This window comes from Propithecus coquereli, unplaced genomic scaffold, assembly GCF_000956105.1.
Source record: "Propithecus coquereli isolate 6110/MARCELLA unplaced genomic scaffold, Pcoq_1.0 Scaffold533, whole genome shotgun sequence".
NCBI classification, from domain to species: Eukaryota; Metazoa; Chordata; class Mammalia; order Primates; family Indriidae; genus Propithecus; species Propithecus coquereli.
In genome coordinates, this window is record NW_012151208.1 from 255099 (window position 1) to 270846 (window position 15748).

Genomic DNA, 15748 nt, shown 5'->3' on the forward strand with positions numbered 1-15748 from the left:
TCGAACTCCTGAGCTCAAACAATCCGCCCGCCTCGGCCTCCCAAAGTGCTAGGATTACAGGCGTGAGCCACCGTGCCCAGCCTCTATTGCCTTTTTTATTCTTATTCTTTCAGGATGTACAATGAAGTTTTCCAGGGGATCCATAACATATAATGACCTCATTGCTCTGATTTTAATACATAAAGGTTTCAACTGAAGAATGATGAGGTTCTTAAATTTGGAAATGAGTGGCTATTCTAATAGGCTAGGAAGCATAACCTTGGGCAGAAGCCAAGACCATGTACTTCAAGGGAATAGTACAGGGAACAGGAATTTATGCTGAGCAGGGTGGCTGAACATACATATTTAACAAGCTATAGGAAGAGTCATGAATATTTATGAAAGGAGAAACATTCCCCTTCATAGGTCTCATGTATAAAAAAATGGTAATGTTAGCATGATCTGAGAGTGGAGTTTTTGGCCCTTTAACATCAGAAGGTAAATAAAACAAAACAAAACAAAAACATCAGAAGGTGAAGCAGAGGACATGAAAACCCTTTGTGCCCATCCTCTACAGATTGACCAGAACCATTCCATGGTCAGTGGCACCTTATCAGGAAGGAATGCTGGTCAGTTGTGCCAAAATTGCAAAAAAGGGAGACCAGCATTAGGTGGTTGATTGAAATCAGCAGGGGAGCAAGTCTTTTCAAAAGGCTGGTTCCATTTAACCCTTAAGGAAGAAAGCCCAATGGTGGTTAACGAAGGAGGGCGTGTAATGAAGTGTGTCTGACCTCCCATCCCATCACACCTGGGAACTCAGTTTTAAGGTTTTTCTGGGGTCCATTGGTCAACTGTTCAGTTAGTTGAAGGGCTTAGGATTTTATATTTATTGCTTAAAGTTTTTGTATTATTGTTTTAAAATATAAATCCATGTTTAACAATTTTTCTCAGTTATAATTGACAATACAGTCAATATTTTTAGATATAATCTACACAAAAAAAAGCTATTTGGTGTGCTCAATAATTTTTAAGAATGTAAAGGGATCCTGAGATCAAAATCTTTGAGATGTGCTGATTCATGTAAAAAAAAAATTTCAAATTTTATCAATCGTCTCAATAACTTTTTTCGTTTTACTTTTTTTCCGGCCAGGATACAACCCAGGTTAATTCAGGTTTCCTGTCTCTTTAAAAGTCCCCTTTAATCCTCAGACTTTCTTTTCCTTGACATTTTCAAAGACTCCTAACTAGTTATTTTGTAGAATATTCCTCAGTTTAGGTTTGTCTTATTTGTCTTCATGATTGGATTGAGGTTATACTTTTTTTTTTTTTGGCAGAAATACCATAATATTGATGTTGTGTCCTTCCCAGTGCAGTATCAGGAGGTATCTAATGTCTGTTTGTCTCATTACTGGAGGTGTTAATTTTGACCACTTCATAAAGGTAATTTAGTATTCAGTATTTAACATTCAAGCATACTAGTTTGTAGTCTTTTCTGGCCAAGTGACAGTCCTTATTCTCTATTTTCAATGCTTTTTCTACACCAGCCAATGCTATTAGAGGCCTTCAAGGTGAAGACACACTGAGATGGAATTATTTTTAATAACGATAATTTGTTGGTGTAATAGTTGTACAGCCCTTTGCAGCCGTCCAAGCACTTTTACATAGTCTGTTTCAGTTAAATCTAAGAATCTTGTGAGGGGGCTAAGTATTAGTATTTGTATTAGAGGAAGAATTAGAATTTTAGAATCATATACCTATTTACTATCATGACATGGTGAAGTCAAATTAATACTTAAATATAATAGTTAAATGGCTATTTTAGGCAGCAGATCCTTTCGTATCTGGTATCTGCGACGCCACTGGGGCAGGTAGACAAGAGAAGAAGAATTTGGGAGGATCTAGGGGCACAGGAATGGAAAAGAGGAAGGAGGAAAACAATTAGGGATAGGATTCAGAACAAAGCTGGGATTTAGTGATGACTCGCTCTGAGGTCCCGGGATGTGGGAGAAAAAAACCAGTGCAGAGACTGCCATGTGGCAGAGTGGAGTCTGGACAGGGGTGGGGACTGCGCCAGAGATTGCTGGATCAAACGGCTCCGGCGGGACCGGCTGTGGGTGGGGCGGGGCCCATCAATGACGGGCGGGGTTACGGTTGGCAGCAGGTGGGCGTGGCAGATACAGGCAGATCCAATCTAAGGGTGGGCGGGCTTATAGCTAGGCCGAGAGTGGGCGTGGCCGACGTGGATGGGGTGCAGCCGACCTGGTCGGACCCTGCAGCTAGGCGCGCTTCCGGGTGTCACCTCAAGAGGGCGCCGGCCGCGGAGCCGCCCGCACAGTCTCTAGGCCGGACAGAGCGCGGCGCCGCCCCACTCGCCCCAGCCGCCGCCATGAAGGCCGTGGTACAGCGCGTCACCCGGGCCAGCGTCACAGGTCAGTAGGGCGGGGCCGGGCCCGGGAGAAGCCGCCTCTGACCCCCGCGACCGGCCGTCCTGCGTGGGGGGGGTCCCCCTGTGTCATCCTCCGGATCGCTGCGGCCCCTCCACGAGCTCGGTCTCCCGGGATCTCGGTCCCCGCGCGAGCGCGGTCCCCTCAGTCCCGGGTCCCTGGGGCGGCGCCACAGCCAGAGAGCGTCTGCACGTGCCTGGCCGCCCCGGCGCTTCCCTGGCTGCAGGATCTCCGCTTGGGGTTCAGGATAAGCGCGTCTTATTATTATCACCATCTTTTGTCCTGCGTACATGGTGGCAGACCCTCTGAGCATCCCCGTGGCCCATTCTTCTGTGGAATGTTGCACAAACAACACGTAGGGAGCGTTTCCGGAGCAGGCACTCGTCTCTTTTCACTGCTCGATTTTAAATATTTAATTTTTGTCCATTTTTACGGATCCCAATTGTTTTGGAGCTTGACCCCCAATAAAAATGCACAGGTGTGAAGAGTCGCTCATTTGGCAGCGCGGTGACAGTGTGTACTGCACGTGACCAGCACCCAGGCGAGATACAGACCATTCCCCGCCCAGGACCCGCTTCTTCCGCACTCACTGAACCCTGCAGTGATGGGGGCGAATATGAAAAATTCAAGATGAAATATTTCTGTTTTTCACTAACTTCTTGTGGACCAAGCCATCTAATCATTAATTGTCACTTGAACACTCTAGTCTAGGTTGAACATCAGAGGTTCAGATGATTAATGTATTAATACATAATGTAGTCATTTTTTAAAAACACGGTATGAATTACAAAGTATTTAAATGACAGGTTTTATATTGTTTTTAGTCTTTTGTGTTTTTATTGGCAGAATTATATTGTTTCAGTTTAAATAATTCCAGATATCCTGTCCTTCATTCCATTTTACACCAAATATTTGTTCTTGTGTCCACAAAAGTATATATCTAGGCCGGGCGCGGTGGCTCACGCCTGTAATCCTAGCTCTCTGGGAGGCCGAGGCGGGCGGATTGTTTGAGCTCAGGAGTTCGAAACCAGCCTGAGCAAGAGCGAGACCCCGTCTCTACTAAAATTAGAAAGAAATTAATTGGACAACTAAAAATATATAGAAAAAATTAGCCGGGCATGGTGGCGCATGCCTGTAGTCCCAGCTACTCGGGAGGCTGAGGCAGGAGGATCGCTTGAGCCCAGGAATTTGAGGTTGCTGTGAGCTAGGATGACACCACGGCACTCTAGCCTGGGCAACACAGTGAGACTCTGTTTCAAAAAAAAAAAAAAGTATATATCTAAAAACAAAACAACAAAAGCCCCTAAAGAAACAACCAAACCCACCAAAACCATGTGTTTAGATTTGACGTTCTACTTTTCAACCCTGCCTAGTGATTTCTAAGCTGTTCTGGTAACTTTGGTTTTGGAAATGGTCTTGGAATAATAGGGGATAGAATAGCACTGAGATTTATGGAATTTTTAAGGTTTCATAGTATTTCAATAAATAGTTAAATTCAACAAAACTGGGAAAATGCATAGATGAAAGCATAGATTTTTTTGCTTTTTGAGCAAAATCTTGCAGTCTGTACTATGTAGTCATCACCAACAGATTTAAATTTTGATCTTTTTCCTGAACTCTCCATCCTGCTGATCTGGAATATTGAAAATGTGTGTTCTGTGAGATTTGCTTAATGGAGTTTCAGTTATTTTAGTTCAATATTTAAATTGCATACTTTTAGTTAAAACCTGCATTTGAAAAAAGATGAGAGTGGTAATTGTGGGAAAGTGTTAATAACTTGGGAATTCTAGTTATCCAGGCCTTCTAATTGAATCATAATGGAAAGAGAGATTTTCTGATCCCTTTAAAATGTGCCTGGCTTCACTGAAATGTGGCTGTTTTTGAATGGTATTTTATTTTAGGGGTTCTAAAATGTAACTTCCTATTTTATGATCAGAAGAGAGTAGAGTATCAGGAGTCACATCTTATTAAGTGGAAGATTCACTTTATGAGATTGGTCAGACATTTTTTGATGCCTTAGCATGGTTGTCGTGGTAATAATCTGATTTTAAAAAGTTTATTATGGAACATTTCAAACATATTCATTTGATTACACAGACAGATAAGTACAATAACCCTCATGTCCCATCACTCACGGTCAGCAGCTTAAATCTGATTTAAAATTTTGGGTTTGAACAGGTTAATATCAGAGATTTTGAATTTTTTTTTTTTTTTTTTTTTTTTTGAGACAGAGTCTCACTCTCTTGCCTGGGCTAGAGTGCAGTGGCATCATCATAGCTCACTGCAACCTCAAACTCCTGGGCTCAAGCAATCCTCCTGCTTCAGCCTCCTGAGTAAGCTGGGACTACAGGCATATGCCACTGAGCCTGGCTAATTTTTTCTTGTTTGGAGACAGAGACTCCCTCTGTTGCCCTGGCTAGAGTGCAGTGCCATCATCATAGCTCACTGCAACCTCAAACTCCTGGGCTCAAGTGATCCTCCTGCTTCAGCCTCCCGAGTAGCTGGGATCACAGGCATGTGCCACCATGCCGGGCTAATTTTTTCTGTTTTTAGTAGAGACTGGGTCTCGCCCTTGCTCAGGCTTGTCTCAAACTCCTGACCTCAAGGGATCCTCCTGGCTCAGCCTTCTAGAGTGCTAGGATTACAGGCGTGAGCCAGCGTGCCTGGCCGCAAAAATTTATATACAGTATTATTATAATAGTTGAAAACAAATATGAAGTAAAATATATGAATAGGGAAATAGCAAAAGGAAATCATTAAAATGTTAAAGTGCATGTCTTTTTTTTTTTTTTTTTTTTTTTAAGACAGGGTCTTGCTCTTGTTCAGGCTGGAGTGTAGTGGCGCAATCATAGCTCACTGTAACCTCGAACTCCTGGGCTGAAGGGATCCTCCTGCCTCAGCCTCCCAAGTAGCTAGGACTACAAGCACATGACATCACACCAGGCTGATTTTAAAAAAATTTTTTGTAGAGATGAGGTCTTGCTGTGTTGCCCAGGTTGATCTTCAACTCCTGGACTCAAGTGATCCTCCTGCCTCTGCCTCCCAAAGTGCTGGGATTACAGGCATGAGCCACTGAGCCTGGCCCTTCTTCCTGTTTTTTTATATTTTCCAAATTTTCTATAATGCATATGCATTTTTTTAATGGTGGATATAGCTTCATAACTTTTATTTTTAAAAACATACTTTGGGAAAAATTTGGAAAGTATATGGCCATTGTAAGAAAATAATATCGATTCATTTAAAGAATAAAGCCAAAGGCTTTCTAAAGCAATGCCAATGAGCAAACCAACACCAATTGTTTACTGCTTATGTCAGGATAGATTATTTCATCTTTTGACTCAGTGGTTAAAAGGGCAAGAAGTCACACACATAGATCATTATAAGAAAAGAAGCATAGAAGAAAATATTAAACATTTTTTAGCATAAAAATAAGAGAAATTAAGCTTTACTGATATTTCAGGAATGGATTGATGTGGATGCTTCCCTGGGGTCTGTCAGGTGGTCCCTTGTCAGACACCTAAAGAAAGAAGAAAGTTTCTCACCTTTCCTTAATTCAATAGTATATTGCAACATGGTATAATCTGTGTTGCGTTTTTAGGTATATTTATAGATATTATCCAGCAGAAGCAAATAAAAAGAAAATGGCCAACTTTATCTTAAGTGAAACAACTCAGAACAACAAAAACTGCATTTTGTCATTTATAAGTGGGAGCTAAGTAATGTGTGACATGGAAGCAGAGTGTGGAATGATGGACAGTGGAGACTCGGGGGTGTCGAGTGGTGGGGATCGTAGTGGGTGGACGATGGAAGGTTACTTGGTTCGTACAATGTGCAGTTGCTCTGGTGATGGATGAAATGAAGGCCCTGACTTCACCCCAATGCAATGTATCAGTGTAGCAAAATTACGCTTGTACTTCATGAATATATACAGATAAAAAATAAATGGGAAAGAAAAAGGAAATGGCTGAGTTGACCCTTCTATTCCTGATTGGAACATTAGGTCAGTACATGATGAAATAATAAAACAACATAATAAGGTTGGCAAAAAGTTGGCAAAAAGAAAATTATCAAGATTACCATTTGAAATGTGGATTTAGATTCACCATCGTGGTGATGAATCTTGCCAACATGTCTGATATTGTCTATTACCCTATGTCTAGGGCATACATTTGTCATAAATACATCTGTATAAATACATATACCAAATGTTAGGAGTGTGTGCTCAGAAGTTGTTTTTTTATGGATGAGGTGAATGATTAAAGAAAATTTGGAGATCATGGTCTTCGGATATAACTTTCAGTACTAAACTGGGAAATAATATTAATAGTTTGCTGAGTTGAAGCTTTACACATAAATTGTGGTTTTTATGTATAATGTATTTATCTTCTCTACAGTAAGTAGGGAAAACATTTGTTTTCATGACATGAACAGTTTCCATTTTGTGCTTTCTGTGTACTATGTTACCAGATTTGCTAATTTCTAAGAAAAGTGGGAATCTCCTTTCTGAGAATTAATATAGCTGAACTGGATTCTCTGGGGGAGGAAAACGCTGCTGGGTTTTCACAGATGGGCAAACTTGACCATAGAAAATTTTGAGTGCCTTTACCCAAGGTAACAGATGAAAATGTGACCCTAAAATCCTGCTTAATGGTTGTTCACTTTACAGCTCTCATTTATTCCAGATATAAAATCAGAATGGATGAGAATTATTATCGTCTCACTGCATTTATGTAACTTTTTATTTTTGAATACCTACTGACTTTAATCAGAGAGATTATAAAAAGTATGTGTGATGATTAAGACATTGCTGTGGCTACTTGAAAGCACTTCTGGCACCTTTTTGGTTCTGAGTCTTTTCTCCCTTTTGGTTTCTTTCTAGTTGGAGGAGAGCAGATAAGTGCCATTGGACGGGGCATCTGTGTGTTGCTGGGTATTTCTCTGGAAGATACGCAGAAGGAACTGGAGCACATGTAAGATGCATGTTTCTAAGTCATTGCTATTTGAATGGGGTATGTAGTTAGTGGTTATGCTGAGAGCCTTCATAGTATTTTGTGCCTGTGAAGTAAGGCCCTATCATTTTTATTCATTGTCCCATTGGATGTAGTGTGGTTATCTCTGTGTTTCAGAGGAGGAGACCAAGAAAGAGTAATACGTCAAACCTCACCATTAAGTCTGCCATGGAACAGGAGCACGATCTGGCCTCCTTCCCTATTTGCTGCAATGGCCCCTGGCTATGCCTCTTGTTCTCTTAATGCAAAAACTGAGCTTCTTTTCTTATGTATGACTTTGCTATTTTAATTTGGGCAATATGATCTGGGCACTATTTATGTATTTTTAAAATGCCTAGTTGTTTATCGTACACCTAAGGATCTGGAACTCAGGTTAAATTCCTTGCCCTAGGTCATGCACACACACTTAGCAAAAAGCCTCAACCTAAATTAGCATCTGGGTTACCTGACCTTGAAGCTGATGCTCTTTTTACTAAGGTAGCAGAGTTTGCCTTTGCTGTTGCCTGACTGGCTCTTTTAGCGCAGTCAGCCTCCTCTCATGTTCCGCTTCTGCATCAGCACCACTTGGCACATTTATTTCAGATGCTGGGATCCCTTTATTTTGCCACTTGGTGCCTAGAGCCTGGGTATAACCCTGCCCAAGTGTCCCTTTTGTATTAGATTGAAATCATATTTGGAACCTAATTCCTGCTAAGTTATTGATGACTGATAAGGATAGTTTAATACCACTTGAGGGATGGTGGTATTTTCATAGCTGTCCCCTGGATATCAGAGAGGAATAGAATGGAGTAGTGGTTAAAACTGTGACTCTGGGTCTGAATCTCTTTATGGCTCTGACATAGTTTGATGCTTAAGAGATGTGACTCAACATAAGACAAACCTTAGCTGTGGAGAGGGGTGATGAATAGTATCTACCACTGAGGGTACCCATATAAAGAGTCAGCGAATTAATATTTTTAGAATCTTTGGAACTGTCTTTGTCTTCAACATCATCCAAAAAAGTGATTCTCAAATGTGGAATTTCAGCTTTCATGATGGCAGTTCTTTGCCATGCTTCTCAAATCTGATGCTGCAGACATTACCTGGTGCACTTCCTTGCCATGGTGGCTATGCTTTGTCATCCATATGTGTAGGTATTGCACCTCTGGGGCTTAATGAAGCATGTGATATAGTTGTCAAGGTGTCTTTCCCTGGATCTTTTGCATATTTGCAATAACCATGAGTTTTCTCTTAGAGTATTTGCTGAATTATTCATTTCAAGTAGCTCCAAGAAGGGATGTAAAAAAGGGATATCATTTGTCCCAATGTAAAGATTGAATTCTATGAAAAATTAAAATCGGACCTGTGTTTTGACATATCCCCCAACCTGAAGGAACAGAGAATGGGTGGTCATGATGTTAGTCCCAGTTGCCACCAGTAGCTGCTGTGAAATGGAGGGACTGGCAGAAATGAAGGAAATCCCAAAACAGCCCTATGAAGTAGGACTGTTGTTATTGTGTATCACAGCTGAGGAAACTGAAGCATGGAGTGGATAAGTAACTTGCCGGAGGTCATGCGCCTGGAAGTGATGGAGTCATCATTATGTCTTTAGTTGGCAAGATGCTGGTGACATTTTGGGGGTGTGGAGTGTGTCGGGGAGCTTGTGATCCTTCAGGGACTGTTCACTTCTCTTTTTCCCTTAGGGTCCGAAAGATTTTAAACCTGCGCGTGTTTGAGGATGAGAGTGGGAAGCACTGGTCGAAGAGTGTGATGGACAAACAGTATGAGGTGCTGTGTGTCAGCCAGTTTACCCTCCAGTGTGTGCTCAAGGGGCACAAGCCCGACTTCCACCTGGCGATGCCCACGGAGCAGGCAGAGGGCTTCTACAACAGCTTCCTGGAGCAGCTGCGCAAGACGTACAGGCCAGAGCTCATCAAAGGTAGGCAGGAGAGTGAGTTCACACCCAGGAAAGGATTCTCCAGGGCATGTCCAGGCAGAGGGAGGAGAGAATCTGCAATTGCAGCATCAATTTTCCTGGAAAGTCATTGTTTATACTTATTCCTTACTTAAAGCAACATAATGGCTGCTGCTGCTGCTGTTGTACTTAACACATGTCTTCGGAATGCTCCCGATACCATTTACCCTTCTCCATTCTTCTGTTCACATTTTGAAAATGTTTAGGAACCCAAAGGTGTGTCTGATATCTTTGGTTGCTTAGGTCAGCCCTATCCAGTAGAAGAAATATAGTGCAAGCCCCAAATATGAGCCAAATATGTCATTTTAATTTCTAGTAGCCATAATAAAAAAGTAAAAAGAAATGTGGAATTAATTAAAAATATATTTTATTGATCTTACTATGTCCAAAATATTATAATTTTACCATGCAATCGATATAAACAGTTATGAGATAGTTTATATATTTTTTTAAAGGCTTTATTTGTTTAAGCAGTTTTAGGTTCACAGTGAAATTGAGAGGAAGGTACAGAGATATCCCATATAACCCTGCTCCCACACCTGTGCAGCATTATCAACACCCCCCGCCACCAGAGTGGTACATTTTTTATGACTGATGAACCTACGCTGACACATCATTATCACCCATAGTCCATAGTTTACATTAGGGTTCGCTCTTGGTGTTTTATATTCTATGAGTTTGGACAAATTTATAATGACATGTATCCACCTTTACATTATCATGCAGAGTATTTTTACTGCCCTAAAAATCCTGTGTTCCACCTATTTGTCCTTCTCTCTCTCCTAACTCCTGGCAACTACTGATCTTTTTACTGTCTCCATAACTTTGCTTTTTCCAGAATGTCATGTGGTTCAAACTGTAGAGTGAGAAGCTTTTTCAGATTGGCTTCTTTCACTTAATAATGTTCATTGAAAGTTCCTCCATGCCTTTTCATGGCTGGGTAGCTCATTTCTTACTAGTGCTGAATAATATTCCATTGTCTGATGCATCACAGTTTATTTATCTGTTTACTTACAGCATATCTTTATTGTGTCCAAGTTCAGGCAATTATGAATAAAGCTGCTATAAACACCTGTACTTATTGTAGGTTTTGTGTGTACATAGTTTTCAACTCTTGTGTAAATACCAAGGAGTGTGATCACTAGATCGAATGTTAAGAGTATGTTCAGTTTTGTAAGAAACTACCAAACTGTCTTCCAAAGTGGCTGGATCATTTTGCATTTCCACTGGCAATGAATGAGAGTTCCTGTTGCTCCACATTCTTGCAAGCATTTGGTGTTGTCGGTGTTTTGGATTTTGGCTAGTCTAAGAGGTATGTAGTGGTATCTTGTTTTAATTTGCATTTCCCTGATGACATATGATGTGGAGCATCTTTTCATATGTGTATTTGCTGTATGTATATCTCCTTTGACGCGGTATCTGCTAAGGCCTTTGGCCCATTTGTGAAATTGGAGTTTTTATTTTCTTATTGAGTTTAAGAGTTCTTTTTATATTTTAGATACTAGTCTTTTATCAGATATGTCTTTTGAAAATATTTATCCTTTATCAGTTATATCTTTTGCAGATATTTTCTCTTAGTCTGTGGCTTCTTTGTTTATTCTCTTGACAGTGTCTTTCACAGAGCAGAAATTAAAAAAAAAAATTATTGCTTTTTTTTTTAGAGACAAGATCTTGCTCTGTTGTGCAGGCTAGCCTTGAGCTCCCAGTCTCATGCCATCCTCCCACATCAGCCTCCCGAGTAGCTAGGATGACAGGCATGTCACCATGCCCAGCCAGAGCAGAAAATTTTAATTTTAATGAAATCCAGCTTATCAATTCTTTCTTTCATGTATTGTGCTTTTGGTATTGTGTCTAAAAAGCCATCACCATACCCAACATCATCTAGGTTTTCTCCTGTTATCTTCTAAAAGTTTTAGAGGTTTGCATTTTACATTTAGGTCTGTGATCCATCTCAAGTAATTTTTATGAAGGATATAAGGTCTGTGTCTAGATTCACTTTTTTGTATGTGGGTGTCCAGTTGTTTCAACATTGTTTGTTGAAGACTCTTTTCTCCACTGTGTTGCCTTTACTCCTTTGTCAAAGGTCAGTTGACAGTTGGGGGTCTATTTCTGGGTTCCCTGTTCTGTTCCATTGATCTATTTGTCTTTTTTTTCCCCACTAATACCACACTGACTTAAGTACTATAGCTTTATGGTAAATATTGAAGTTGTATAGAGTCAGTCCTCCAACTTTGTTCTTTTCTTTCAATATTGCGTTGACTATTCTGGTCTTTTGCCTCTCCATATAAACTTTAGAATTAGTTTGTTGATACCCATAAAATAACTTGCAGGATTTTGATTGGGATTACATTGAATCTATAGATCAAGTTCGGAAGAAGTGATATTTTGACTATATTGAATCTCTCTTTCTATGAACATGGAATTTCTCTCCATTTATTTAGCTCTTTGATTTCTTTAGTCAGTTTTATAGTTTTTCTCATATTCCTTCTGTACATGTTTTGTTAGATTTATACCTAAGTATTTCATTTTGGAGGGTTCATTGCTGTTATATAGGAAAGTAACTAACATTTGTTGTGTCTTGCAACCTTGCTATGATCACTTACTGATTTCAGAAGTTTTTTTTGTTGATTCTTTTGGATTTTCTTCTTGGATTATCATGTCATCTGTGAATAGAGACTTTTATTTTTTCCTTCCCAATCAGTATACCTTTTATTTCCTTTAAAAATAAAGGAAATAAAATAAAAATAGAGCTTTATTGCATCAGCTAGGACTTCCAGTATGATGTTGAAAAGAGTGGTGAGAGGGGATATCCTTGCCTTGTTCTTGCTCTTAGTGGGAAAGCTTCTAGTTTCTCACTGTTAGGTATGATATTAGCTCTAGAATTTTTTGTAGATATTCTTTATCAAGTTGAAAAAGTTCCTCTCTATTTTTAGTTTACTGAGAGTGTTTATCTTGAATTGGTATTGGATTTTGTCAAATGCTTTATCTGTGTTTATTGATATGATGATGTGATTTTTCTTCTTCAGCTTGTCGATTGATTGATTTTCAAATGTTGAATCAGCCTGTGTAGCTTGGATAAATCCCACTTTTCTGTGGTATGTAATTCTTTCTATACATTGTTGGATTCAATTTGCTAATATTTGTTGAGGATTTTTACATCTATGAAAATTATTGGTTTATAGTTTTCTTGTGATTTCTTTGTCTGATTTTGATATTATGGTGATTTTGGCCTCATAGAATGAGTTAGGAAATACTGTTTCTCCTGTCTTCTGAAAGAGATTGTAGTGAATTGGTATAATTTATTCCTTGAAGGTCTGTACAATTTGCCAATGAACCCATCTGGGCCTAGTGCTTTCTTTTTGGAAGGTTATTAATTATTGATTCAATTTTTTAAATAGATATAAGCCTATTTAGATTGTTTCTTATGAAAGTTTTGTCAGACTGTATCTTTCAATAAATTGGTCTTTTCAGCTGGTGCAAAGGTAGTGAGTTATCTCACTTGATTGTTCATGGTCAGTTACAGATTGAACTCCTTGTTCTACTACTTTACCCCCTTCTCACTACTGCACTTGACTAGTCTAAAAAAAAAAATTGGTCTTTTCTTCCAGGTTACCAAATTTGTGGGTATAGAATTGTTTTAATAGTCCCTTATTGTCCTTTTAATCTCCATGGGATCTGTAGTTTTATGTCCCCTATTTCATTTCTGATATTGGTAATTTGTATTTTCTTTTTTTTCTTAGTTACCTTGTCCAGAGGCTTATTGATTTTATTTATCTTTTCAAAGAACCAGCTTTTGGTTTTGTTTTCTGTACCAATTTCCTGTTTTCAATTTCATTGATTTCTGTTCTAATTTTTATTATCTCTTTTCTTTTGCTTATTTGGATTTAATTTGCTCTTCTTTTTCTAGTTTTCTAAGGAGGAAACTTAGATTATTTACTTTAGTTTCTTTTCTAATATACACATTCAGTGCTGTAAATTTCCCTGTTTCCTACTTTTGTACTAGTAATTTTGTACTAAGTCTTCAAAATCTGGTGTGTAGTTTATACTTGCAGCACATCTCAATTTGGACCAGCCATATATCAAGTGGCCAGTTGCCATGTGTAGCTAGTGGCTATCACATTGGATAACATAGGTTTAGGACTTCACTTAATCTGCTTATTTTTGGGAGTGCCAACCTAGTTTGACTAATCAAGAGTTAGCCTAGGAAGTGTCTCAGGGTAATGGTCTTGGTTTGTGGGAGAATTATGAATCTGAAAGACTTTTTAAGAGAGTCACTCTTTTCTAGTTTCTTTTCATGTTTCTGGGGGTAAATTGCATTTAATACCATCATATTTTGCCCTTTTCTTTAAAGTTACTGGAAAACGTATTCAGCCTCCTTTGGTAATGTACTTAATTTTGAATCCTTTCTAAGTAGAATGTCTCTTTCAATATCTAAGTGTAGTGTTTTTTGCTTTGGTCATACTCTTTTGCAGACATCTAATAGTTCCTGCTTGTTAACTCTCTAATGTTTCCTTTATTTAACTTTCTCTCTGGATGAAACAAAACCAGATCCCTTTTTTAGTGGGCATATTTTCAACTTTAAGTTAAATAATAAAATTTGTTAAATGTTTTTGAAGCTCTGTAGCAGAGCCCCACATGGAGGATTGCCAGCTCACCAGATTAGCTTATGTTTTGATGAGTGCTGTTCCTATTCGTGCTTGGCATTTCCTTTTATTTTAATTCTCCTCTTGTGAAAAGTGTCCATTTGCTATAAAGACATATAGATTTCATGTGAGCAGGACATTCCTCCCTTAAATCAAATCCTACTTTTTACTTGGGTTCTGATAGAGCAGAATATGTTTACCTCTTCTGGAAATATCCAAATTTGGAACTCCATTTACAAGTCTGGTCATGGATGTCTCTGATGCTTTTACCCACCCGGTGTCCGTGGGGACCCTCTTATGTGGCTTTGCTGCAAACATGTTTCTTCACAGAATGAATAATTGAGTCATGTCCTTTGAGTAATTATTTTTCTTTGCTGAGCCAAGGATTAGATACTGCCAGCATTGTCTTCTCTGCTGTAGATGTTTGTAGAATCATTCTGTTTCTGAGTAATCTCAGATGTGTTTTAGAATGTACTAAAGTCCCTCGAAAGGATGTACACAGGGAATATCATAAAAGCATAAGGGAAGGCACTTAAGTGGGTGAACATTGGTGGTTGTTAAGGAATGCTTGAGTGAAAGCAAAATCCTTAAAGAGGAGTGTTTTATGTATAATTAGATGCTTTGTGTTCCTGAAAACACCTTTTACTTTTTAAAGTAATGTTTGTTTTATCCAGGTAATTATTTGAAGTGCCTGAAACAATGTACTGTAAACAATATAGTTTTATAATGGATCAGAATTTCACAATCGGTATATGATACATCTGATCATCTTGATGAAAAATCAACATGAAATGCAAAGAGTTTTAATCAAAATTTATTTCCAAATTTTTTGGACTTTCAGAAGGAATATAGTTATATCAAAGTGTATCAGTCTCTATTTTGGCCGTATCTCTTATACAGTCTTCAATGGAACAAAATGTGTAGAGCATGTTTTACACATTTGTCATCTTTTGGTTAATTTTGTATGTTTGGCTTCCAGCTCTAATATGGAAAGCCTCTGGGAGCTGAAGGGATGTTGGAATACAGATGAACTACTAAATACATTTTCTTTATTTTAGGATTTTCAGGACCACTTTAGCAACTTTATTTTTTATTTTTTTTTTTTATTTAAAAGGTTTCTTATTTTTGAGCCAGGGTCTTGCTCTCACCCAGCCTGGCGTGCAGTGGTATGAGCTATGATCTTGAGCTACTCTTGAGCTCAATGGACCTTCCCACCTCAGCCTTCCGAGTAGCTGGGACTACAGGCTTGTGCTTCTATACCCGGCTAATTTTTTATTTTTTAATTTTTTATAGAGTCAGCGTTGCCCAGCCTGGTCTTGAACTCCTGGCCTGACGTGGCTTGCTTTGGCCTCCCAAAGTGCTGGAATTATAGGCGTGAGCCACCACGTTCAGCCCACTTCAGCGACTTTAAAACATAAAGTAGTTTAATTAGATTTAACATGTTTCCCACTCTTCTCTCCTTTCACAACTAAAATTTTATTTTACATTTATATTCAATTTGTTTCTCTTATTTGTTGCTAAAGACAGAGAGAAAACTATTTTCTTCTTTATCTCTTCTCTGTATTCCTTCGGGCCCCCAGCCAGTATCCATGTGATTTTGAACATTTCCTCACTAGCTGCGGCTCTTTCTGCACAGCCCCAGTGCTGGCACGTGTGCTGGACAGCACAGCCGACTGTCTTGGTTCCTGTTTCTTTATAGCCTGCTTGGTGATATGACCC

The 15748-nt window shown here is 39.1% G+C and overlaps 1 protein-coding gene across 2 annotated transcripts in view; it reads left to right on the forward strand.

The window, feature by feature from the left end:
- The first annotated feature begins 2198 nt into the window (after nucleotides 1-2198).
- DTD1 (D-tyrosyl-tRNA deacylase 1) overlaps nucleotides 2199-15748 on the forward strand; it is a 168673-nt gene continuing 155123 nt past the window's right edge. For both annotated transcript variants that reach the window (XM_012657225.1, XM_012657224.1), the window contains exons 1-3: nucleotides 2199-2408; nucleotides 7303-7393; nucleotides 9115-9350. In XM_012657225.1, the coding sequence (XP_012512679.1) occupies nucleotides 2366-2408; nucleotides 7303-7393; nucleotides 9115-9350 (370 nt within the window). In that variant the 5' untranslated portion in view covers nucleotides 2199-2365. The remainder of the gene's footprint in view (nucleotides 2409-7302; nucleotides 7394-9114; nucleotides 9351-15748) is intronic.